At 39.4% G+C, this 25992-nt stretch overlaps 1 protein-coding gene across 5 annotated transcripts in view; it reads left to right on the top strand.

Moving 5' to 3' along the window:
* EDA2R (ectodysplasin A2 receptor) overlaps nucleotides 1–24064 on the top strand; it is a 48483-nt gene extending 24419 nt beyond the window's left edge. For 3 of the 5 annotated variants that reach the window (XM_019808855.2, XM_034649667.1, XM_034649668.1), the window contains 4 exons: nucleotides 13639–13817; nucleotides 14373–14458; nucleotides 15767–15931; nucleotides 19039–24064. In XM_019808855.2, the coding sequence (XP_019664414.1) occupies nucleotides 13639–13817; nucleotides 14373–14458; nucleotides 15767–15931; nucleotides 19039–19421 (813 nt within the window). In that variant the 3' untranslated portion in view covers nucleotides 19422–24064. The remainder of the gene's footprint in view (nucleotides 1–13638; nucleotides 13818–14372; nucleotides 14459–15766; nucleotides 15932–19038) is intronic. The other 2 variants (XM_034649669.1, XM_034649670.1) reach the window with 1 other exon arrangement.
* The last annotated feature ends 1928 nt before the right edge of the window (nucleotides 24065–25992 follow it).

The raw sequence follows: 25992 nt of genomic DNA, 5'->3' as shown, positions 1-25992 counted from the left end.
CTCTGCCCTCAAGTGTGGTAGTTCTTTCATTTGTCAGTTCCTCTCTACTATTGAGCTTATTCAGTGAGATTTTTTATTTGTTTCATTTCTTTATTTTTACAGTTTCTATGTGACAATATATATTTTATAACTTCTTGTTGAGATTTTCTAATTATTCTTTTATTGCAAGATAATTTGTAATTGCGGGGCACCTGGGTGGCACAGCGGTTAAGCGTCTGCCTTCGGCTCAGGGCGTGATCCCGGCGTTATGGGATCGAGCCCCACATCAGGCTCTTCCTCTATGAGCCTGCTTCTTCCTCTCTCACTCCCCCTGCTTGTGTTCCCTCTCTCGCTGGCTGTCTCTATCTCTGTCAAATAAATAAATAAAATCTTTAAAAAAGAAAGATAATTTGTAATTGCTTGTTGAAGCATTTGTATGATGGCTGCTTTAAAATCCTTGTCAGATAATTCCAACATCTGATTCATTTAAGTGATGGTGTCAGTTGATTGCCTTTTCTCATTTATGTGATTTTCCTCATTCTTGTTATTATAGGAGACATAAAAAATATATCTTGGAAATTTTGATAATAATGTTAAGAGACTAAATGACCTATTTAAATTTTTATTTTAGCAGGTGATCACTAGGTTTAGCACATCTGTCTTGGCCTGCATTTGTGAGTATGGTTCTAATGACAGCTTAGTTTTCAAAGTCTTTGCAGTATGACTTTAGTCTGTATAGTTTATCTGGTGCTGCTGTGGCTCTCACTACTCTTTACTGGTGCTGTCTGAGAGGTAGAAGGAATTTCCCTGGGCTAGGCACTAACTGGTGTTTCTCTATTGCAAAAAGGAAGTCTCTGATTTGTAGAGAGAGAGAACACTTCCCTGGTCAGACTGCTTGTTGTTGTAGGATACCAGTTGCCAGTGTATCATGGCGACCTGTCTCTAGGTGGGGAAGAAGAATCTCAGACCTACAAGACAGGAGATTTCTTGGATTGGGCACTTGTGGCTTTGAGATCCATCTGGACAGTACCCTGGCAATCTGGTGTCTCTGATTGTGGATGAGGAGACTCAGGGCCACAGGTAAGAAGCTTCCCAGGCCAGACCACTTATGACAGAACCATTTGTGTCCCATGTTTATTTGTGAAACATAAAAATGATAATGTTCATCATACAGAGTTTTATGGAGTATACACAAGAATGTTAGTATATTGGGCAGCGATTTTTGTCTAATTAATAAATTCAATTACCTAACACAACATCCTGAATAGCACCCTGGCACATAGTGTTTGCCCAATAATATATTCTGAATTAATAAAATGAGGAAAAGTAGCTGACACATTGTTGGTTCTCAGTAAATACTAGCTAGCTCCCATCATTCCCTTCTCTAGTAAGTGAAGAAGTTATGAGTCAGGTTCATGTATACTAATTCCAGTGCTATTGATAATATAAAAACTTGCCTCCTATATGGAAAATACCTAATGTTCATTCAGGACTTACTACTGCCAGGCATGATGACAGTATATTATATTGATTCATATTCTCTATCCCTCCACTTCTCCCTCTCCACCTCTCCCTCTCTCTCATTCATTTTGTTTCCAAGATTTATTAAATTCCACTTAGTTAATATGCAGTTGTAATATTAGTCTCAGATATAGAATTTAGTGACTCATCACTGACATACAACACCCAGTGCTAATTACAACAGATGCCCTCCTTAATAACCATCACACATTTAACCCATCCCTCCACCCATCTCCCCTCCAGTAACCCTGTTTGTTTTCTATAGTTAAGAGTCTGTTTTCTGGTTTGACTCTCTTTTTGCCCCATTATATTAATCTATTTTCTTTTTAAATTCCACATATGAGTGAAATCATATGGTATGGTATTCATCTTTCTCTGACAGACTTATTTTCCTTAGCATAATACTCTCATCCATGTCCCCGCAAGTGGCAAGATTTAGTTCTTTTTGATGGCTGAGTTATATTCCATTGTATAAATAGACCACATCTTCCTTATGCATTCATCAGTCCATGGACATTTGGGCTCTTTGTGTAATGTGGTATTGTTCATAACATTTCTATAAACATTGGGGTACATGTATCCCTTCAAATCTGTATTTTTGTATCCTTTGGGTAAATACCTAGTAGTATAATTGCTGGATTGTAGGGTAGTTTGATTTTCAACTTTTTGAGAAACCATCATACTGTTTTCCAGAGGGGCTGCACCATTTGCATTCCTACCAGCAGTATGTAAGAGAGTTCCCTTTATCTGCATCCTTACCAATACCTGTTGCTTCTTCTGTTACTAATTTTAGCCACTCTGACAGGTATGAGGTAGTATCTCCTTGTAGTTTTGATTGTATTTCCCTGACAATGAGTGATGTTGAGCATCTTTTCATATGTCTATTAGCCATCTGTACATCTTTTTTTTAGATTTTATTTATTTTTGAGAGAGAGAGAGATAGCAAGAGAGAGCATGAGCTGGGGGAGAGGGAGAAGCAGGCTTCCTGCTGAGCAAGGAGCCCAATGATGCAGGACTTGATTCCAGGACCCTGGGATCATGACCTGATCTGAAAGCAGCCACTTAAACAACTGAGCCACCCAGGTGCCCCCATCTGTACGTCTTCTTAGGAAAAATGTAGATTCGTGTCTTCTGCCCATTTTTTAACTGGGCTTTTTTTTTTTTTTGAGTATTTAGTTTCATACCTTCTTTATATATTTTGGATATTAACCCTTTATTGTATATGTCATTTGCAAATATCTCCCATTCTGAAGGTTGTCTTTTTGTTTTATTGATTTTTTGTTTGCTGTGCAGAAGCTTTTTATCTTGATGAAGTCCTAATAGTTTATTTTTCCTTTTGTTTCCCTTGCCCCAGGAAACATATCTAGTAAGAAGTTGCTACAGCCAGTCTCAAAGTAGTTATTACCTATGTAATAGGTAATGGATTCCTGTCTCACATTTAGGTCATTCATCAATTTTGAATTTATTTTTCCTGTATGGTATAAGGAAGTGTTCCAGTTGCATTCCTTTGCATGTAGCTGTCCAGTTTCCCAACACCATTTGTTGAAGAGCCTGTTTTTTTCCATTGGATATTCTTTCTTGCTTTGTTGAAGATTAGTTGACAACATAGTTGTGGGTCCATTTTTTGGTTCTCTATTCTCTTTCATTGATCTTTGTGTCTATATTTGTGCCAGTACAATAGTGTCTTGATCACAACATCTTTTTCACATAACTTGAAGTACAGATTTGTGATGCATCCAGCTTTGCTTTTCTTTTTCAATGTTGCTTTGGCTATTTGGGTCTTTTGTACTTCCATAAAGGTTTTAGGATTTTTTGTTCTAGTTCTGTGAAAAATGCTGGTGGTATTATGGTAGGGATTGCATAAAATTTGTAGATTGTTTTGGGTAATATAGACATTTTAATGATATTTGTTCTTCCGATCCATAAGCATGGAATATTTTTCCATGTTTTGGTGTCATCTTCAACTTCTTTCATCAGTGTTTTTTATAGTTTTTCATGTACAAATCTTTTACCACTTCGGTCAAGTTCATTCCTATGTGTCTTATGGTTTTTGTTTAATTGTAAATGGGATCGGTTCCTTGATTTCTCTTTCTGTTGCTTCATTATTGGCAAATAGATACCCAACAGATTTCAGTACATTGATTTTATATCCCAGGACTTTACTCAGTTTGTCTATCAATTCTAGCAATTTTTTGGTGCAATCTTTCAGATTTTCTATATAGAGTATCATGTCATCTGCAAATAATGAAAGTGTGACTTCTTCCAAATTTAGACGTATTTATTTCTTTTTGTCGTCTGACTGTTGAGACTAGGGCTCCCAGTACTCTGTTAAATAGCAGTGGTGAGAGTGGACATTCCTGTCTTTTCCTGACTATAGAGGTAAAGCTCTCAGTTTTTCCCCTTTGAGGATGATATTAGCTGTTGTTTTTCCATATATCCCCAGTTTTTGATGCAATGTTCCATGATTCATTATTTGCATATAACACCCCGTGCACCATGCAATATGTGCCCTCCTTAATACCCATCACCGGCCTATCACAATCCCCCACCTCCCTCCCCTCTGAAACCTTCAGTTTGTTTCCCAGAGTCCATAGTCTCTCGTGGTCCATGTGTTTTTTTAAAGTTATTTTTAAATTTCCTGGTTGACCCATTCATTCTTTAGTAGCATGTTCTTTAACCTCTATGTATTTGTGGTCTTTACAAAATTTTTCTTGTAGTTGACTTCAAGTTTTGTAGTATTGTGGTCAGAAAATGTTCATGGTATATCAGTCTTCTTATACTTGTTGAGGCCTTATTTCTGGGTTAGTGTATCATCTATTCTGAAGAATGTCCCCTGTGCACTTGAAAAGAATGTGTATTCTGTTGCTTTAGGATGGAATGTTCTAAATATATCTGTTATGTCCATCTGGTCCGATGTGTCATTCAAAGCAATTGTTTCCTTTTTGATTTTTTTAGGTGATCTCTCCATTGATGTAAGTAGGATGTTAAATTCCCAAAAATTACGGTATTATTATCAATGAGTTTATGTTTGTTATTAATTGTTTTGTATAATAGGGTGCTCATGCTCCCGTGCTGGGGGCAAAAATATTTAAAATTGTTAGATTTTCTTATTGGGCAGTCCCCTTTATTATGATATAGTGTCCTTCTTCATCTCCTCTTACATTCTTTGTTTTAGAATCTAGTTTATCTGATATAACTATAGCTACTCTGGCTTTCTTCTGATGTCCATTTGCATGATAATTATTTATCCATCCCCTCATTTTCAATCTGTAGGTGTGTTTATGTCTAAAACAAGTCTTTTGTAGGCAGCATATACATGGGTCTTGTTATTTTTATCTATTCTGACACCCTATGTCTTTTGATAGAAACATTTAGTCATTTACATTCTGAGTAATTATTGATAGGTATGTGTTTAGAGTCATTGTATTACTTATCTTGCTGTTTCTGGAGATTTTCTCTGTTCCTTTCCAGTCTTTGTCACTTTTGTTCTTTCCTTCCCACTCAAAGAGGCCCCTTTAATATTTCTTGCAGGGCTGTTTTAGTTGTCAGAAATTCCTTTAGTTTTAAATTGTTTGGGAACACATTTATCTCTGCTTCTGTTCTGAATGTTAGTTTGTAGTTTTTGTTTGTCTGGAAAACTCTTTATCGCTCCTTCTGTTCTAAATGATAGCCTTGCTGGGTAGAGTATTCTTTTCTGCAGATTTTTCCCATTCAGCACGTTGAATATATCATGCCACTCTCTCCTGGCTTGCAAAGTTTCTGTGGAGAGATCTGCAGCTAGCCTTATGGGTCTTCCTTGTAAATTATGGACTTCTTTTGTCTTGATACTTTCAGCATTTTTTCACCATACTATATTTTGCAAATTTAATTACAATGTGTCTTGGTGTAGGCCTGCTTTTGTTGATTTTCATGGGCGTTCTCGGGGCCTGATGGATTTGTATGCCTGTTTCCTTCCCCAGATTAGGGAAGTTTTCAGCTCTAATTTCCTCAAATAAACCTTCTTCCCTCTTTTCTTCTTTTTTTTTTCTGGGACTCCTATAATATGAATGTTTGTATGTTTGATGGAGTCACTGAGGTCCCTAGGTCTACATTTGTAATCCAAAAATTTTTTTCTCTTTTTTGTTCAGCTTTATTACTTTACATAATTCTATCTTCTATATCACATATATGTTCCTCTGCTTCTTCCATCCTTATGGTCATTATGTCGAGTTTCTAATCTTGGTTATTGTATTTTTCATTTTGGCCTTTTTTTTTTGCCTCTTTTATCTCTGCATTAAATGTCTCCCTGACATCTTCCATGCTTTTCTCAAACCCAAATAGTATCCTTATGATTGTTGCTTTAAATCAGACATAATACTTATATCTGCTTCAATTTGATCCCTGGCTGTGATGTTTTGTTCTTTCTTCTGGAATGAATTCCTCCGTTTTGGCATTTTGTCTAGGTCTCTGTGTTCTTCTGTGTGTTAGGAAAGCTGCTGTGTTTCCTGCTCCTGAGAGTAATGGCTTTATTAAGAAGAGGTCATATAATGTCCAGGGCCTGCCACTCAGTAAGTGTCTCTGGTGTTGCTGTGTGCACTCTGCTGCTGTGTTTTGGTTGCTCTACCCCCTAGGTCAGTCATCTGCAGAGTTTCTCTTTGCCTACTGTGGGGAGTGTTTGGACCTTGGCCAGAGTGTGGCGAGTTTTAACTAGGTGTGCTCTGGTCTGCTTCTTAAAATAGATCTGATGATATTTCCACTAGAACTGAAGCTTTGCAGAACTCTGGTTAGTAGACATGGTGCCTGTGGTGGTTTGTTCTGGTCTGCTGGGGGAGGGGCCCTCTGTGCTGGTTGTTAGGCACACTTACCCAAGAAAAGCAGTAGAAGCAGAGGACAGGGGCACAGAACATGGTGTAAGCAGGTTAGGCCCACTGTTGGCCTCATACTGTTCACTGAAATTGGTTTATGTTGAGGGGTGGGGGAAAGAAATGGCACCAGTCAGCTCCTTTGTCTCTGGAGAGGGAAGCCTGTGTTTGCAGCTATTAGGGAACCACTTTCAGAGGAGCAAATAACTTCCCCCTATTTATCACAAGCATTTTTCAGATTGCTGACTTCATACTGTCTCTGGCTCACTAGCCTGCCTGGAGTAGAACAGCATACCTTGGGCTGTAACCTAGCTAAGCCTGCTGACTTTTAAAATTCCACAGCAGTGTGGGGACCTGAACCTGTCTTCTGGAAAGGTTCTTGCCCTACTGGGACTGATGCAGGTTTGACCCAGAAGGGCAGACACAACAGAGTGCAGAGGTGTGGCTTTGGAGCAAGCCTGCCAGATAGCTAGTGTCTGGGTTAGCTGCCCTCAGCAGGTGTCTCTGCACCTATGCTGAAGGGAGGGGAGGGAAATGGTGCCTGCTGCTTCTTTTGTCCCCAGAGAGGCAATGCTACCTCTCACAGATGTGCTTCAAAAAGTATGAACAGTCTTTTCCCATGCCCTTTAGGTAATCCTGAGATCACACAGTCTGCCCCCGGGGTTGTTTTCTTGCCTCCAGCCCAAGAGTAGGGCAGTGAACTCAGGTTTCCATCACATCAATTCTGAGAACCTCTAAAACTCCAGTCTTTGAGCCCCACTGGTTGCAAAAACTCATGAAATTCAGCACCTCTTTTTCCCTGCCAAATGCTTTGTGGAAGTGTTTACCTTTTGTTTATCCCTAAGCACTCCACTCTCCCTTACCTTTCCCTGTGACCAGGGCTCCCTCCCCTCCACAGCACCCAAGAGCCATTTATCCCCCAAGCCATATCTCTGCACTTCCTACCTTCCTCAGAGTGGCCTCTTCCCTCCCTGTATTTGTACAGATTGTTCTATCAGTCCTCAGGTAGTATTCGAGGGATGAGGCAAACCACCATCTGCAAACACTTCTGTCTCTTATTCATTTTAGATTACTTTTTTTAACTTAAATTTTTAGGGATTTTGTTAATTTAATTTTGCTCTATAATTATGTGAAAATACATTATTCCAAAGTCAAATGTATAAGGTTTGTCGTTCTATTGTTTTAAGGTTTATCGTTCTATTGTTTATTTCTGTAATATAAGCAAAACTGTGTGTGTTTGTATATGTATGTGAACTGTTACCAAACTTACCTAACCCACCTTTTAGATAAATGATATCATGCTTTTCACTACCTTCAAGTTTTTCAACTGAAAATATGTTTAGAAGATCATCTATTCCATTATATATAGATAGTCTGCATTCTTTTATACCTGCAAATTACTCACTGTATATGTTTTACAGTTTATGCAACCAGTCTCCTCTTGATGGACAGTTCTGCTATTAAATAGAGAGCTATGAGTAGAATTATGGAATTATACACACACCTTTGTGTATTTTTACAATTTTACCTATGTTATAGATTTCTAAATGTACAATTTTTGGGTTGAGGAGTAAAGGCTTATGCAATTTTGTTAGATATTGCCAAATTCCCCTATCGAGAGGCTGTGCCATTTTCTTTTTCTTTCTTTTTTTTAAGATTATAAAGGATTTTATTACATTTGGCTCATATTTGTGTTTCCCATAATGTGATTTTTATCATATGGTCAGTTTGTAATCCACCATACATCCCAGTACCTCTCCTTTTTTTTTCTATGTTCAGTTAGCCAGCATCTATCACCACCAACTATATGCCTGTTTCCCTACAGCTTTAGCAACAATGCCGTCAAACATTTTAGATTTTTGGTCAATCTAATAAGTAAAAAAAAAGTACTGCAAAATACTTTTATTTTTTAATTTTAAATATTTTATTGAATTATTATTGACATGCTATCATTTATCCTATTAGTTTCAACTGTAAATCATAGTGATTGCTTATATCTATATATTATGATTGATCCCCACAAAGTCCACTTATCATCTGTTACCATAAAAAGTTATTAAATATTATTGACTATAGTTCCCATTATGTACATCACCATGACTTGCTTATTTTATAACTGGAAGTTTTTACCACTTAATCAGCTTTACCTATTTACCCCACCCCAACCCCTCCCCTTCTAGTAACCAACAGTTTGTTTCCTGTATCTATGAGTCTGTTTCCATTTTATTTTGTTTACTTTTTTGTTTTAGATTCCACAAAAAAATGAAATTATTGGTTTTCTCTGTGATTTATTTCACTTAGCATTATACCCTCTAGGTCCATCCAAGTTGTTGCAAATGGTGAGATTTCATTATTGTTTATGGCTAATATTCCATACACACCACATCTTCTTTATCCTTTTATCTATAGATGGACACATAGTTTGCCTCCATAAGCCACATAGCTTGGCAAATGTGAATAATGTTGCAACAAACATGGGGGGGTGCATATGTCTCTTTATATTGAGGTATTTGTTTTCTTCAGATAACAACACAGAAGTGGAACTGCTAGATTGTATGGTATTTCTATCAATGCCTTTTTGAGGAAATTCCATACTGTTTCCTTTCCTTTTCTTTTTTTTTAAAGATTTTATTCATTTATTTGACAGAGAGAAACAGCCAGTGAGAGAGGGAACACAAGCAGGGGGAGTGTGAGAGGAAGAAGCAGGGTCCCAGCAGAGGAGCCTAATGTGGGGCTCGATCCCAGAATGCCGGGATCACACCCTGAGCCAGAGGCAGATGCTTAATGACTGAGCCACCCAGGAGCCCCTTGTTATTGTTTTTTATCCAGTCTGCCAATATCTGCCTTTAGAGCATTTAAAACACTGACATTAAGAGAAATACTAGAAAAAAAAGTAATACTGATAAGAGAGTACTTTTTACATTGTTATTTGTCTTATGTATATTTTATACCATTTTTCCCTCATTTCCTACATTATTACCTTTTTTGCTAGCTGACTTTTTTTGCAGTAAGATGTTTTATTAATTCCCTTTTCATTTCTTTTGCGTATGTTTTTAGATATTTTCTTTTTAGTTACCATGCAGATTCTCTTTAACATCCTAAATTTTAACAATGTAGTTTGAATTGATACCAAGTATCAATAGCATACACAAACTCTGATTTATACAGCATTGTCTCACCTCCCTTTATGTTATTATTGTCAATTTTGTTATTAATTATGTGCCCAATATCATAGATTTATAATTATTATTTTTTTCTTTTAAATCATATAGGAAATAAAAGGTGGAGTGAAAAACTGAAAATGCAATAATGATGCCTTTTATATTTGCTCATGTATTTACCTTTACCAGAGATATTTATCTCCCTGTGTGGCTTTGAGTTACTATCCAGCATCCATTAATTTTAACCTAGAGAATTCCCATTAGCATTTCTTGTAGAACAGATCTGGTAATATTAAACTGCCTCTACTTTTGTTTATCTAGAAATGTTTTAATTTCTCCTTCATTTTTAACGAATTTTTTTCCTGGCTAAAGAATAATTTGTTAACAGTCTATTTCTTTTGACACTTACATGGCTCATCATATTGCCTCCAGCCTCCATATTTTTTGAGAAAAAATATGATTCCTTGTACTTAACAAATTGTTTATCTATTGTTACATCAAGATTTTTTGTCTTTGGCTCTGTACATCTTATTTGTGATATGTCTTATTATGGGTCTCTGGATTTTTCCTACTTTAAGTTCATTGAGCATTATGGATGTGTTTATTAATGACTTTCATCAAATTTGGTAAATTTTTAGCTATTATTTCTTCAAATATTGTTTCTGCTTTTTTATTTCTCTCTTTTCTTTCTGGGAATCCCAATTGTTTTTTAGTCCATTTGATGGTGTCTCTCAGGTTTTGTTTATTCTCTTCATTCCTTTTTATTTCTGTTTCTTAGAGTTGATAATTTCAACTGTCCTCAAGTTTCCTCATTCATTTTTCTACCTGCTGAGAGCTAATATTCAACTTTTATAGTGAATTTTTTCATTCCAGTTAGTTTACTTTTCAGATCCAGGATTTCTGTTCGGTTTCTTTTTATAATTTTGATATTACCATTTTGTTCATACACTTATTTCTGATTTCTCTAGTTCATGTTTTTCTTTGAATATATTTAAGATATTCGTCTTCTAGTCTTTGTCTAATAAGTCCAATATCTGGACTTACTCAGAAACACATTCCATCAATTTTATTTGTTTCTTTAAATGAGCCATACATTCCTGTTTCTTTATATGTTTTGTCACTTTTTTGTTCAAAACTAATCATTTTTTATTATAATGTGGCATTAATCAGGGTATTTTTTTCTTTCTCACGATTAGCTTTCTTAAAAAATTGCATTTATTGAAGGCTTTATTAGTTCTTTATTTAGGTGTTTTTCCAAACTCCTTTTTCAAACACTGTATTCTTTTCCATATGTGGTCGTGGTCATTTAGTCTCTGTTCATTTAGGTCATGGTTAGCTACTATTGTTATTTATTCATTTATTTACTTATTTATTTGAGAGGGAGAGCATGCAAGGGGGAGGGGCAGAAGGAGAGGGAGAAGCAGAGTCCCTGCTGAATGTGGCTCCCTATGTGGGGCTGGATCCCAGGATCCTGAGATCATGACCTAAGCCGAAGGCAGACACTTAATCTACTGAGCTACCCAGGGGCCCCACTAATATTTTGATAGATATTTCCTTGAGTGCCAGAAGTAAAAAAAAATAAACAAAAATGGACCTTTCCTAGTCTTTGCAGATTAGGTCTGTGCTAAAGCACTCCTTCAACATTTAGCCAAACTTGCACTCAGCCTATGGATTAGCCCAATGTGTAAGCTTTGGGTCTTTCCCTTTTATAAGCATGTCTCTTGCCCTAGGAATGCATGTGCCTTTTTAAATTCCCCCATATATATGGGTGCTTCTGAATGTTTTCATTTCCCAACACATGTGTCATTTTTTCTAACCTTTCCAAGTTTAGGAAGTATATTGTAGGAGAAGAAAAGGATAAAGGAAGGGGGGGTAATCAGAAGGGGGAATGAAGCATGAGAGACTATGGACTCTGAAAAAACAAACTGAGGGCTTCAGAGGGGAGGGGGTGGGGGAATGGGATAGGCTGGTGATGGGTAGTAAGGAGGGCACGTATTGCATGGTGCACTGGGTGTTATATGCAACTAATGAATCATCAAACTTTACATCAAAAACCAGGGATGTACTGTATGGTGAATACATAATATAATAAAAAAATATTTTGGAAAAAAAAGGAAGTATATTGTGTTTCTTTCTTCATAATTTCTTGCCCCAGGTATCTGTGGTTTGTTAGTTTGCTTTGCAACATTTTTTAAAAATAAATGCCCACCCTTTTCCAGTCTGAATTCTGAATTGAGTGAAACAGAAGTGAACAAGTACTTTGTACCAGTCTTTCAGGTAGCCACCAGATAGGTTAGAACCATCATACACAATAATTTGTGAATAAGTTTTGCTCAGTTCACTCTAGAACGAGGGATGAAGGACTCCCACTAAGAACACAGGCTGCTGCCACTTTAAGATTGCCTTCACTTTAGAACTGGTGCTGTTCAGGAGAGGGGTGCAGTAAAGCCAAGCAAAAATGGCATAAAGCTTTCCTTTCATTTTCAAGTTGTCTTCTTTTTGCTTCAGCATTTGCTTAATTGCTTTGTTTCCCAGAGTTCTGACAACTTTGATTCTGACAACTTCTGCATACTTTTCTCTTTTTAAAATATTTATTTGAGCGGGAGAGAGAGAGAACACACAGGCAAGGGGAGGGACAGAGGGAGAGGGAGAAAAGTCCTCAAGCAGACACCCTGATGAGAATGGAGCTGGACGTGGAGTTCAGTCCTGGGACCCTGAGATCATGACCTGAACTGAAATGAAGAGCTGGATGCTCAACCAACTGAGCTACCCAGGTGCCCCTCTGCATGCTTTTTTATGTTACTATGAGGAAATGAGAGCTTGGAGCTGCCACCTCCTTCATTTTCTTGATGTCCTGTCATTTTTAATATATTGATTTCAGCATTTCTCTTGGTGTTCTTGTGCCAGAAAATTACAGTATAAATAAAATTAAGGCAGTTTTGAATATAAAATAAGAATAAGGGGGGAAAAGGCAGATTTCTTGGGGCCTGGCCTGAGAGAGACATACATCATTTTGTCCATGTTCCATTAGTTAGAAATTAGGCACATGGGCCCACCTAACTACAATGGGGTTAGGGAATGTTGGCTAGTGGTATTCTCAGGAAGAAAGGAGACTTAGTTTGGCACACAACCAGCCAATTTCTGCCACAGCTAGCAAATAGTTAATATCCCTTGATAACTAGAGTTGTATTATGAGAAAGAGCTATGATATATCAGGCAGTTGCCTTGTACCTAAGTTAGAATGTCAGAACTGGAAGAATATTTAGAGACTATCTACTTCAGCCTCTTCAGATGTTGGGGCTTCTGATGCTCAGAAGTGGAGAGGGTCTGGCTAGAGTTACACTAAGTCAATATTAGACCTGAGACAAGAACCAGCTGGGTCACTCAGCAATCCTCTATATCATTGGCATTCAAACTTTTTTTTACCATTTCCAAGAGTAAAGAATACATATTTTATCACAATCGAATACATACTTGCATATATTTTATCTGTAAAAGTTTACCAAACAATATTGAAGTATTGGTGGTGATATAGCTATTTGTCAAATATTTCCACCTTCCCGCCTTCTAAAATATTGTAGAATTTCACTTTCTTTTACTTGTGTAGTTACTAATAATCAGATGATATGTGTGGTCAAAGACATGTGAACAAAGTGAAATGGATCATTTCTGGAAGAAAATAAGAGCCAGTGACAATTCACAATGTTCTCTTTTCCCTGATGCTCCAATCATGGCAACACAAAGATAAAGCCTCAGTCACCTTGTGTAGCCCAGTGAGAATAATGTAAAGCATAGCTCCTACTAGACCTCTGGTAGGTAAATAGTTGAGTGAGAAATAAACTTGTGTTCTTTTAAGACACTGGGATTTGGAATTTGCTTTTTGCCATAGCATAACCTAGCCTATGCTGACTGATACTTAGCATTAGTATATGCCCTCTGATATTTTATATAATTATTTTGTTTTCTTTTTCAATTTCAATGCTGATCTCAAACTTGTAAATTGACTTTATGATTCATAAATGTGTTACAACTTTCAGTTTGTAAAGCACTACTGTATACGATGTCTATTTGTTCCATAGGTGATCCTCTCTCCAAATATCTGTAGAACAATGTTGGTGATTCCTATCTCTCTGCAGGATTGTGGTTATGGAGAAGGTGGAGATGCATACTGCACCGCTTGCCCTCCCCGCAGATTCAAAAGCAGCTGGGGCCACCATAGATGTCAGACTTGCATCACCTGTGCTGTCATCAATCGTATCCAGAAGGCCAACTGCACAGCTACTTCTAATGCTGTCTGTGGGGACTGTCTGCCTAGGTGAGCCTACTGTGTGAGACCAAGCTTTTCAGGACCTTTTATATTCCTTGGAGGTCTTTTTCATCCTTACTTCTCAGAGTCTAGTTGAAGTATTCTAACTGTCCATATCATGATGAGCTTAAGCTCCCATGGAGAGAAGCAGTGTCTTCCCACGATCCCCCTACAAAGTGCCTAGCACATGGTCAGCCACAGATGAATACTTAACAACCTTTTTTATCATGCTGGCATGCTTGACCCAAGGCCCAAGATTCAAGGTCAATCTCACTGTAGACATAAAAGAGATTATGAATCAGTTGATTTCAAAGCAGTGCTCCCCTCTCTTATAAGACTAATTCCCCTTTTAGCTATCAGGTGTGGTGAATGGGGGAAGAGGTGGAGCATATGGGACTCTGATTCAGAATCAGACATAGAGGCAGATCATTCATGAGTATTGGGAATGGGTGCTGCCTTCCAGGAGGGCAAGACTTTTAGAAGTTGCTTATGGTCTCAGTAAGGACCAGCCCATGTGCTTTGCTTATTTTATTACCTTGCCATTCCTTATTGCTCTGACCATAGGTTCTACCGAAAGACACGCATTGGAGGACTGCAGGACCAAGAGTGCATCCCATGCACAAAGCAGACACCCACCTCTGAGGTTCAGTGTGTGTATCCAGTTCTCTTTTCCTGTTTTCCTGCAACCCATTGAGTGGTAGCAAGACAGGGACAGTGTAGTAAACACTTCCCCTACCACCTTTACTCCTTCCTGTAGAGCAGATTGGCAAGGGAAAAGGTTAGATTTGAATTTTTGTTTCACAATACATTATCTGTACAACCCTCTTTACATCATCTGAAAAGAATGTAAGTCATGATAATCACCATTCTTCATATTTTATGGGATGCCTAAGTATAATTAATTAATAGATTTAGAAAACACTTTATAAATTATAATATTTGTACACTTGTAGATGATAATGATGATGATATTATCAGGTTTAAAGGAGTCTCTATTGCTTAGGAATAGTAAAAGCCTGAATAGACTAAGATCTAGTCTACTCCCATACCACTATCCATTTTTCTATCTTTTATTTTTAACTATTTACCATATGTATATATACACTCACGCTCTTAAAATTATTGGTATTTTTATATTATGAAATATTTCAAATATGTAGAAATATTTAAAATGAAGAAAAATATAAAAATGGTTAGTTGCAGGCACCCGGGTGGCTCAGTCGGTTAAACATCTGCCTTTGGCTCAGGTCATGATCCCAGGGTCCTGGGATAGAGTCTTAAGTCAGGCTCCCTGCTCAGCAGGGAGTCTGCTTCTCCCTCCGTCCCTACCCCCTGCTCATGCTCTCTCTTTCTCTCAAAAATAAATAAAATCTTTAAAAAAAAAAGTTAGTTGCACAACATCCAAAATTAATAAATTTTAACATTTTGCATATTTGCTTCAGGTTTTCTTAAAAAGAACAAAGATTACACAGGTCTAATAGAATTCCTTTTTTTCTAAATATTATATATAATCTTTACTTCAAGCTATATACTCACTTTTCCCAATTTGCTTTTTCCCTACTGGATCATTTATATTGATCCATACGGGTCTTTTATTTTAAGCTATATGACAATATTATATCATTACATAATTTATTTATCCTGTACCGTACTGATAAACATTTTAGTTCATTTCCAGTTTTCTAGGTTATATAACTAGATGTGACATGGAAAGACCATAAAATATGTGTATCTTTGAATAACTGTTTTAACTGATATCATACCAACTGATACCATACCAATCTCCATTTCATTCTTTATATTTTTCCCTGCTCTATAAAGAATTAAAACCAGCTTAGCAGCCCTAACTGGAGAAGTTCCTAGGGAGAGGACAATGGTCTAAGGAAGTCCAGTCCCAGTATTAGGGTGACTATTGACTGCCCACAGTGACTGACTTCCCCCAATTTCTTGTCTCACAGGTGCCTTCCAGTTGAGCTTTGTGAAGGCAGATGTACCCACAGTGCCCCCTCAGGAGGCCACGCTTGTTGCACTGATGAGCAGTCTGCTCGTGGTGTTTACCCTGGCCTTCCTGGGGCTCTTCTTCTTCTACTGCAAGCAGTTTTTCAACAGACATTGCCAGCACGGTAAGGGTAGCTGCTTCACATATTACATGAATCAGGATCAAGGCTCTGATTAGCAGAAGAGAGGAATTTTCTGGGGCTCAGAGTTAATGGGCCTTCCCTACAGTGCTGAAAAACCTCAGGGGTGGACTATCTGTGGGTGGCCATAGAAAGCATGGGGCTTCAGAGGCAACTGAGGCCAACCCTGCAAGTTTATGGAATCTGATTCATTAAGGTACAAGGGTTCAAAAAAGAACACAACACCATGAGAAAACCCTGGGGATGGAATCTGGATACCTAGGTTCTAAATCAACCTATACATTACTATGCAACTTTAGATAAGTCATCCAGCTTCTTTGGGCCTCTTTATTCCTAATCTTTAAAATGAGAACTGACATTGGATTAGTTGGTTTCTAAGTTCTTTTCTAATCTTCATTTCTACTTATATAGATTCTGGAGCTTGTCAGGAATGGAGGATGAATGGCTGGTTTTGAGATATGACTGCAATAAAAGTGGATGAGGTCTTGGGCAACTGCTATCAGTATAGTAATATCCCACATGTGAGTAACTGAGAGCCCAGTTTCCAGAGGAGCTGGTGGACCCAGATGTTTTTTCCCAGAGAATGCTGACACCTAAAGAGGTCTGACCCAGCCCATAGGAGATTGCCATGGAAATTGCAGATGGAAGGTCATATTTAATGTCAGGGGTACCATTGTGATCTGTTCTCAGCACAACTCTAGCCATTAGCCAAAAATGCAGGACAGAAAGTACAGGTCACTGAAGGTAAAGATGGGAGATGGGATGATGGGCTGGCCAGGAATAGGCAAGGGGTTAGAAGACAAGCCCAGAGTACTAAGGTTCAGTGCAGCTTTAGTGTCATTGAGAAAACTGAGAACTTTGCAATGACATCTAAACAGGAATCCAGGCTAGTGAATAGAGCTTATTTAGTAAGAAAGGGGGAGGATAAAGTTTCTTAGATACACTGGTGCTCAGAGTCTTCCTCAGCCCACTGGACACTGGGCCCAAAACAATATCAGTTTTTAACTTCTATGTAGAAAGATCTCTTTTATATAGACCTCCTTGGGTAAGTTTGGCTTTAGGACATGCCAGATAATCTATAAAAGGCCTAGCATGTAGATTTGGCTTAAGCAGTGGTGAATCTAGCATTTCATGGGCTGCAGGGACACAAAGGGAGCACTGTTATCCCTTTATGAACCCTCTTAAGCTCTGCTTCTTTCTCCTCTACTATTTGGTGGATCCTGGAACATTGTGGTTCGGGTGGACGATCTTGTTTCTGACTTTGGAGCCAGTTTTTCAAATAAGAGAGCTGTTGCCCAGTCATGGGGCATGGGCATGGAACATGGGCAATGACACATTTAGGCTCCAGAGCTCAGAAAGATGAAGATGAGGCAACATCTGAGAATTGCCTGTTTCCCTCCTCTTAACTCAGGAAAGGAGAAATAGGTAACCCTTCTCTGCTTCTCCCCTGTCCTCAAGATAATATTGAAGTACCTTTCTCTGGGGATGTGAGGGCATGTAGTTCTTTCAGAGTCTCCATAGGAGAAAGAGGAAAAGACTTTTTTTTTCATTTGGAGAGGGTGTTTATAAGGAGTCATTGACTAACATGCATACTGGAGTCATATAGGGAAAATCAATGTGTGAATTACATCCAATATATGATGTAATAGAGAGGAGTAGGGACTAGAGCAAACTAAAGAGTTAGTTCATCTCCTGTCCAAAGGGGAATTTGCTACTCAGCTCCAGGTGGTTCATTCTTTCTTTTCTTCTTTCTTTCTTTCTTTCTTTCTTTCTTTCTTTCTTTCTTTCTTTCTTCCTTCCTTCCTTCCTTCTTTCCTTCCTTCCTTCCTTCCTTCCTTCCTTCCTTCCTTCCTTCCTTCCTCCCTTTCTTCCCTTCCCTTCCCTTCCCTTCCCTTCCCTTCCCTTCCCTTCCCTTCCCTTCCCTTCCCTCCCTTTCCTTTCCTTTCCTTTCCTTTCCTTTCCTTTCCTTTCCTTTCTTCTTTCTATTTTACCGTGGGGGAATAGTCAATGTTTTAAGATCTTATGAATTTTCAGAAGAATCCAGAAATCTGAATTTCTGTATGATAGTTTTAAGCTCTGATGATGAATTCTAATAATAAAATACATACATACTGAATGAATGAGTGAATGAATGAATGAATAAACAAACCAACCACAATGCAGTGGGTCAAAAAATTACACATCCCATGGGCTCTCAGTTTATAGCCTGATGCTGTATCAGACTTATACATGAAGCGTGTACTACATTTCTATCACTGCCATAACAAATTACCACAAATTCAATGGCTTGAAACAACACCCATTTATTATCTCACCATTTTTGTGGATCAGAAGCTTTGTAGGCTTAGCTGGATCCCTACTTAGAGTCTTACAAGGCCAAAATCAAAGGGTCACAGGACAGTGTTCCTTTCTGGAAGCTGGAGGAGAGAATCCATCTCCTTGTTTGTTCAGGAAGATGGAAGAATTCAGTTACTTGCAGTTATAGGGATGAGGTCCCATTTCCATGCTGTCTGTCAGTTGAGGGCCATTTTCAGTTTCTAGAGACCACCTGCATTCTTTGGCTTATGACCCCTTTTCATATTTCAAAACTAGTAATGATTGGTCAAGTCCTTTTCATGTCACATCTCTCTGATACTCTGACTCCTCTGCTTTTATTCTTCTGCTTGTAAGAACGCATGTAATGACATTGGGGCCACCTGGGTAATACAAGATAATATCACTATTTTAAAGTCTATAATTTTAATTCCATCTGGAATGTGCCTCTTGCCATATGGCACAACATAACACACAGACATAACACCAAGGGAGGAAGATCAAGAGAGAAGAGGGTCAAAATCCTGCTGCCCACAAAGTGTTTCTCTGGAGAAATTGACTCTTTTTCCTGATCCAACACTAGGCAGCCTCAATTTGATACCCCAGTGTAAGTGTGTTTCCCCATTGTATCACCTCAGCCTGGTGCTAGGTACTTTGATCTCCAGGGAGGGGAAGGGGAGCAGTACTTCCAAGACCCTTGCCCCTCTTGTACTCAGGACCAGGTTCTCCACTGAGAGGAGCACCTGCCTTTGGGTGACCCAGTGGCTTTCTGCTTCAAGTTGCAGGAGGTTCGCTGCAGTTTGAGGCTGATGAGGCAGCAGAAGAGGAATCTCTCTTCACCATGCCACCTGGCCGGGAGACTAGTCCTGGGTCCCCACTGAGTGAAAGAATCTTTGAGACCCAGCCACTTAACCCCATCCTGGATGACGACTGCAGCTCAACTTGTGGCTTCCCCACACAGGAGTCATTTACCATGGCCTCCTGTGCCTCAGAGAGCCACTCCCACTGGGTCCACACCCCCATCGAATGCACAGAACTAGACCTGCAAAAGTTTTCCAGTTCAGCTTCCTGTACTAGAGCTGAGACCTTGAGGGGAGACACAGCTGAAAACTCTGAAGACAGACTGGAGTTCAATATGTCCTTTGAAGTCCCCAGCCCTTAACTTTAGTGAGGTGAGCTGGAAAGGTGGGACAGAAAGACCAGAAACTGAGGATGACCCTCACAAGGAATTTTACTCTGGAATACATTGTTCAGTAGAGCTAGGGGTAGAGGAAGAGCAAGCTAGAAACACTGGAGGGGCAGCAGTGGCTATGCTAATCTTTGGAGTCTGTCAGCTAAAGATCACATTTCTGGGCTTACAGTTGTCAAGGAAGTAACCAGGTTGACATGATGCTGGTCTTTCTATCCTGGTCTTTTACAAGCTCTCTCAGGGCCTCACTGTGTAATAGTCATATTCAGTTATCTCTGCTCATGTGTACAAGCACCAAGACACAATGGGAAAATCTGTAAGCCTTGCCATCTGGTAGCCCTATATTTGAAATCTACCTCTACTCCTTAATAACTATGTGAACCTTGTGTAAATCCCTTTACCTCTCTGAGCCCCAGGTCCTTAAACTATAAAAAGTAGAGAGTACTACTCACCTCATAAGTTCTTGTGAGGGTTGAGTAAGAAATGTATGTGCAAGCGTCTTTTATAGTGTCTGATGCATTAAAAATGTTTAAATCATGTTAATTTTTCTTTCCTTTCCCAGCCCCAGTCTGATTTATACACCCCTCCATATTGACTACACTTGTCTGATCTTCATAACACCCCTTTGTGGTAAGCAGGTCAGAGTTCGTTAGCCTCATTTTAGAGAGATAGTAACTGAGACAGAGAGGGAAAGCAATTTGCTCAAAGTCACAGAGCCAATCGGCGGTAGAATTAAGCTAGAGTCCAGTTTGGGGGCTCCATTCCAGAGTTTGTCTAACTTTATCAATGCAATTATTCCATAGCCAATGTTACTTTCTCAAAGGCTTAAGTAGCATGAGGCAATATGAGGTAGAAGAGAGGATAGATTCTCTTTTCAAATAACCAACTGCCTTTTAAAACCCTTTTCCATATTTCTGCAGCTAAGATATTGTCCAGGCCCTTTAATGACTCCCCCTTCCCTACGTCTACCCAAGAAAATGTGAACAACATGTAAGTGAGATCTAACACTGATATCAAACCAGTCATCTTATTTACTATCAAGGTTATCTAGTCCCACTTCCCTTCCAAGTCCTCCAATTCATGTCTGAGTTCCTTCTGTAATATCCCCAACAAATGTTTGGTGTCACCTTTGCGCACATACTTGCAGTGTCAGAGAGCTTACTACTGCCCAATGTGTACCGTGGCTATGACTGGTAGATTGGAGCTCAATGTAAAGAAAAACCTTCTGTCTCCCTGTAGTATCTACTTGTGGGCCCTGGATCTGTTCCTTGGGCCACACAGACCTCATCTGCTTTCTCTGCCTTGTGACAGCCCTGAAGAGGTCTAAAGATAGCATTTCCTCTCTGGAAAGTAGCACTTTGTGTTTCTCTAGAGAATGTGGGGCTTAAAACTAAAGCTGGCTTCATGAGGAATGGTCTCACCAAGATAGAACAGAGTAGAACTGTCATCAACCTAGCTAAGTGATGTATTTCTACTGTTGAATCTTCAACCATTGACCTAAAATATGGGTTTTTTTTTTGAGAGATGAGGAGAACAGGAGACTAATGAGATTGCTCCACAGATTTTTAACTTGCTCTGCTCCCTCCCTAGGTCTCTTGGGCTTCTGGCAACCTTGCCTGGTCATTCTCTCTGGACTCTCCTGCTTTGTTCCTATGCACAACAGTAGCAGGGGCCTGGGATGTGGTATCCACAACACCTAGTACTCTATGAATGGGGCACATCCTATCCCATCGCACCAAAGGATTGATGGGTCTTCACCATTTTCCAAGACTGACCTGCAGCATTTCTTTCTTCCTTATTATAGTTAGCCTGGAGAGTCAGATTCTTTGGCCACGGAACTACCAGACATGTTCCTAGCTCAGCTTAATGATAGAGAAAAAGGGAGGGGATGCCAATGAATGGCGTAGAGTTTTATTGCTTGCATCTTTGTCAGGTAGACCTGAAGGAGCAGCCTCTCAGTACAATACAGATATTGATATGTCTACCTAGCACTTCGGGGACAAAATCAAACCCTTCCCCCTTTAGCTCCTTCACACTGGCCCCCTCCATAGTACACACACACACACTTCTACATGCATTTTGGGGGAGGCTTGACACCTTGATTCCCCACTCATCTCCTAGACTTCTGTGTCTGGGACAGCTCTGGAGCTAGCCCATTTGCCAGGATCTTCCTCCCCACATATAGGTCTCTTATCCTTCTTTAGTGGAGATTCAACTCAATGTCTTTTTGATTTTTTAAATGGTACTTCCTAGATTTCCATTTATTTATTTATTTATTTATTTATTTATTTATTTATTTAATCTTCCTACTTTTGTCTCTTTTGTCCCTTCCTGGTGTCTGGTCTTCTAAAGTCCAAGGCTAAATCTCTAGATCCCAATGACCAAACTCACTTCAGAGTTTTGGTCTTTGAAGTGAGAGTGAAGTTTCTGAGGTCTGCAGTGGGGTCCCTGAGGGCTGAACGTTCTCACTGAGGCCTGACCTTAAGGCAGCTCAAGGACCATTGGTGCTTTCTTGGTTTAGAGTAGAACAAAATCAGTTTCTGAGCCCTCACCACCAGTTCCACATGCTTCTCAGAATAAAGTGGAACTTCACTCCCCAAGGCTGATGGCACAGGACAGATGAGAACCTCAGTACTGAGATGTGAGCATCATGGATTGTTTTTAAGTCCCTCTTATGTCTATAATAGGCCACTTGAGCTGATACTCTCCCTCACAGTGGGTCAGATTTGAAGAAAAACAGTTCTCAGATGAGTGGAGCAACTATCTCCTTTCTTTGGGAATACTGTATATAGTCCAGAATGTTGGATGTAACTTAATTTGTAAAAACCAAGGATGGAGATAGGGCACAGTAATCCTAGGGATGGAAATGCTGAAATTTACTGCATATACAGGTGCTTCACTTTACAGTTTGCAATGTGTATTTACAGCCATTATCTCATTGGATCTTTATACAAACCCTGAGATGGGCAAGGCAAGGATTACCATCCCCAGTTTGCAGATGAGGAAACTGAGGCCTGTAGATGAAAAGTGACTATCCTTAAGTTAGTTGGTGTTGTAGGGCTGAATAGCAAGGCCTCTCCAGTATCTTGAAATTTTAACTTTCTGGAAGACAATGTTATGGAGTAAGGTGATATTGATTTTCTGGCATATCTGTTCCAGAAAACAACAATCTTTGGCAGTAAAAAGGGTGGAGAGACAAATAAGGCTTTTATACCTGGAGGTGAAGGAGGTAATGTTCTTGCCCATATACTGAGCCTATTCTCTTCCCCTCCCAGCAACTGCCCTACTCCTACCCTGCACCAGGCCTGGATGTATGTTCTCTACAAGGTCTGACCCTAGTGTAAATCTAAGAGATTTTCCATTTAGCACTGTCCCTCAAGAGTTCAAAAAGTGAGAAGGGCTGCAGTATCAGACAAGACTCTTTCTACCTGTGTATCTTATTTTATTTTGCCACTGGGGTATGAAAAGAGTGGATAAAGACTGGAGGCAGTAGGAACATCCATTCTATTGCCCCCTCCCCACATTCCACCATCCAATTTAAGAGTTTCTGATTTTAGTTTGGGTAAAGACTTGAGACTTTTACCTTATTTAGAGGTGGAAGGAGTACAATTATTTCATCTTCAAAATCCTCCTCCAGGTAGATTGCAGATGTTGGAGTAAATATGTCAACTATATCTTCAGTACTTTACAGTCTATAAAAGTTTACTTAAAAAGAGTTTATTCACACATTATGCCTATTTTAAAGATGAGGAAAGTGGGGCCTAGAAAGACTAGTAAATTATCCAAAGCAATGCATATTTGGGAGATGCAACCTGCCCCACATACCCACCCCCACTCCCAGAACCAAGTGTGGATCCCATGACTGAGTGTATAGTCCAGGGAAGAACAAGTAGAGCAAAAACTGGTCTTGGCTATAAAAGAAAGACAGGGAAGGGCACTAGTACTTTATCTCCACTAAATACTGCCTAAATAACCCTAAAGGATTAAGGAAGAGACTTAGGAGATGGATTAAGGCAGTTCATCCCTACTACCAGGAAAGACATCTGACCCAATAGTCTGTAAATTGTTGCTGAGGTAACAGTGGTCTTCCATTGAGAAACAGTACAACTTCATCAGCATCCAGGATATAAAGTTGTTGGTGTTTTGTTTTGTTTTGTTTTGTTTTGTTTTGTGTTTTTCCTTTTTCTCTCTCTGTAGTTCTTACCTGCTATGGCCTATAAGGTTTCCTCTGCTTTCCTCTTCTGCCAGTTTCCTCTAGACTCATTGCACTCCCTGGGTCAGCTGGAAGCTCTTAAGTCATGTTATAATAGCAATGTTTCTGCATTGTGTCATAGGGCAAGGCAAGTGATTTCCCAGTGAATTGATTACCTGGGCCTTACTCTGTATTTGAGGTAGTATAACTCTCCAACTCCAGCAGGGAGTAGGGCTGGGTCTTGCTGACTTTGCAAACTTACAGAAAATTTCTGAGCCAAGTTGACCTTCCTTCTGGGGTCTGATTTTCTTTTCTTTTTTTTTTAGAGTTATCAATTTTTTTAAAGATTTTAGTTTTTATTATATGTGAGGGAGAGAGAGGGTGCACAAGCAGAGGGAGCAGCAGGCAGGGGGAGAGAGAGAAACAGACTCCCTGCTGAGCAGGGAGCCCCATGGGGGCTCGATCCCAGGATTCTGGGATCATGACCTGAGCTGAAGGCAGATGCTTAACCGACTGAGCCACCCAGGTGCCTCTGGGGTCTGATTTTCCCAAACTACCTCCCAGCGGTCTCCCAGAAAGATCTTCCAATCTACTTAGGTACAGCTGAGTGGGAGAAGAAAAGGAGCCTCGTTGTGTTTTTGCTTTAGGTCCTACTTATACATCCCATGACCAGAGAGGAATAAACTCCTTGGAGACTGTATTCTTCTTTATTGTCTGGTTATTTTTCTGAATCCTGTACAGCTAGTTCCCATCCCACAAGTACTTGGTGGTTAATGAAGTGCACTTCATCACCAGGTTTTAGCCCTGGAAAAGGAATGTTCTCTACAGCAAGACCTCTGCTTTCAGGATTTTATTAAATGCATCTTTGGGGATAATCTTCTATAATCACTGACTAAGGCCTCCTGGGGAAACCCATTGATGAAGGTGCTAAAAGCACCTGAGGAAAAGTAAAATGGCCCCATTGTACTGGACTGGGAATTAGAAAGAATTGAATTACAAGCCTGCACCAAGCAGCCTGACATCACACAAGTATTAGCAAATATGTATGAGCCAAGGCTTTTAGCCTCAGTTCTCTGTTCTCTGTTCTTTTATTTCTGGGATGGTTTATTCTCTGTCTTTAATTAGTCATGTCTACACGTTCCTGTAGGGTAAGAACTAATACCCAAACAGAAGATGATTCAGCTTGAGCAGGCCTTAGGTTTTCAAAGGTCACCATGCACCTGGCAGTGGTTCAAGTCCAACACTGTTGCTCTATGGGAAAGATAGTGATTGTAACACAGCAATAATAACAATAATACAATGATAAAAATGACATAGCCCTCTTCACTGTACCTGCTTTAGACTTTATGAAGCTCATTTACACCCATTTCATCCTCCAAAGACCCTGAATTGGGTGTTATTTTATCCCTTTTTAGAGAAGAGGAAGCCAGTTCACATTAGATAATGTCTTGTTAGGCCAGAGGACAGTTTGGCCCAAGTCTTCTAATTCCCAGAGCAAGGCTTTCTCCACTGCTTCAAGGCTTCCCCTTAACAACTGCTTTAGGATGGTACAGGTACCATATTGGAACCAGAACAACATTGCAGAAAGAAAAAAAAAAAGCCAGGTGGCAACATCTCCCAGTGGTGTGTCTATAAACACATAGTTACTGTGTTTATGTAGCTCAGTGTGAGCCCAACCCAAGACAACAAACTTCCTGGCTGGAATACTTAGCCCAGAATAGCTTCTTGGCATTGACTTTTCCTGTAGCAATGCAGATACTACCTTTGGTTGCCAGAGCTACCTCAGTGCACAGGTATGCCAGCCAAGAGCAAAGTCCTCATGGTATGAACATTGTGTGACCATTCCAAGCCATACCCAGAATCACCTTGTTTCTAACTTCCTTTCTAAAGTTCAGAAATTGGAGTTGGCAATGGAAATAGGGAAATGAAGTTTTACTTCACTTTTTAAGGTATCTTATGTAGAGGTGAGATGAAACATATTTTTCTTCTTTGTAATTGCTGTTTGGCCATGGCAACTATCACACTCAATTGTTTGCTTTTGGAGAGTGCTTTTAAAGATTTCCTTTTCATTGCTTTTAAAGTGTGGGCATCTTTCTTTGAGCACCTTGCTTTGATGTATTTTCATTTTACTGGAGAGTTATTGGTCAGTGGAAGCACAAAGGGCACTTGATAAAAACATTATCAACATGCCCCCGAGCCCACATAATAGTTGAGTTGTCTATGTTTGAACTAGCAAAATAAGTTGTTTTTGTTTGTAAGGGAGGCAAGCTGTTTGCTAGGAATGAGTTTGCTTTTTGGTTCACTATTTTCCTCTCTGTATACCTGGATTTGGATTTTTACAGGGAAGAATCG

Source organism: Ailuropoda melanoleuca, chromosome X (assembly GCF_002007445.2).
Source record: "Ailuropoda melanoleuca isolate Jingjing chromosome X, ASM200744v2, whole genome shotgun sequence".
Taxonomy (NCBI): domain Eukaryota; kingdom Metazoa; phylum Chordata; class Mammalia; order Carnivora; family Ursidae; genus Ailuropoda; species Ailuropoda melanoleuca.
Note: the sequence above shows the minus strand (reverse complement) of the source record. Positions and strands in the feature narration are given on the sequence as shown.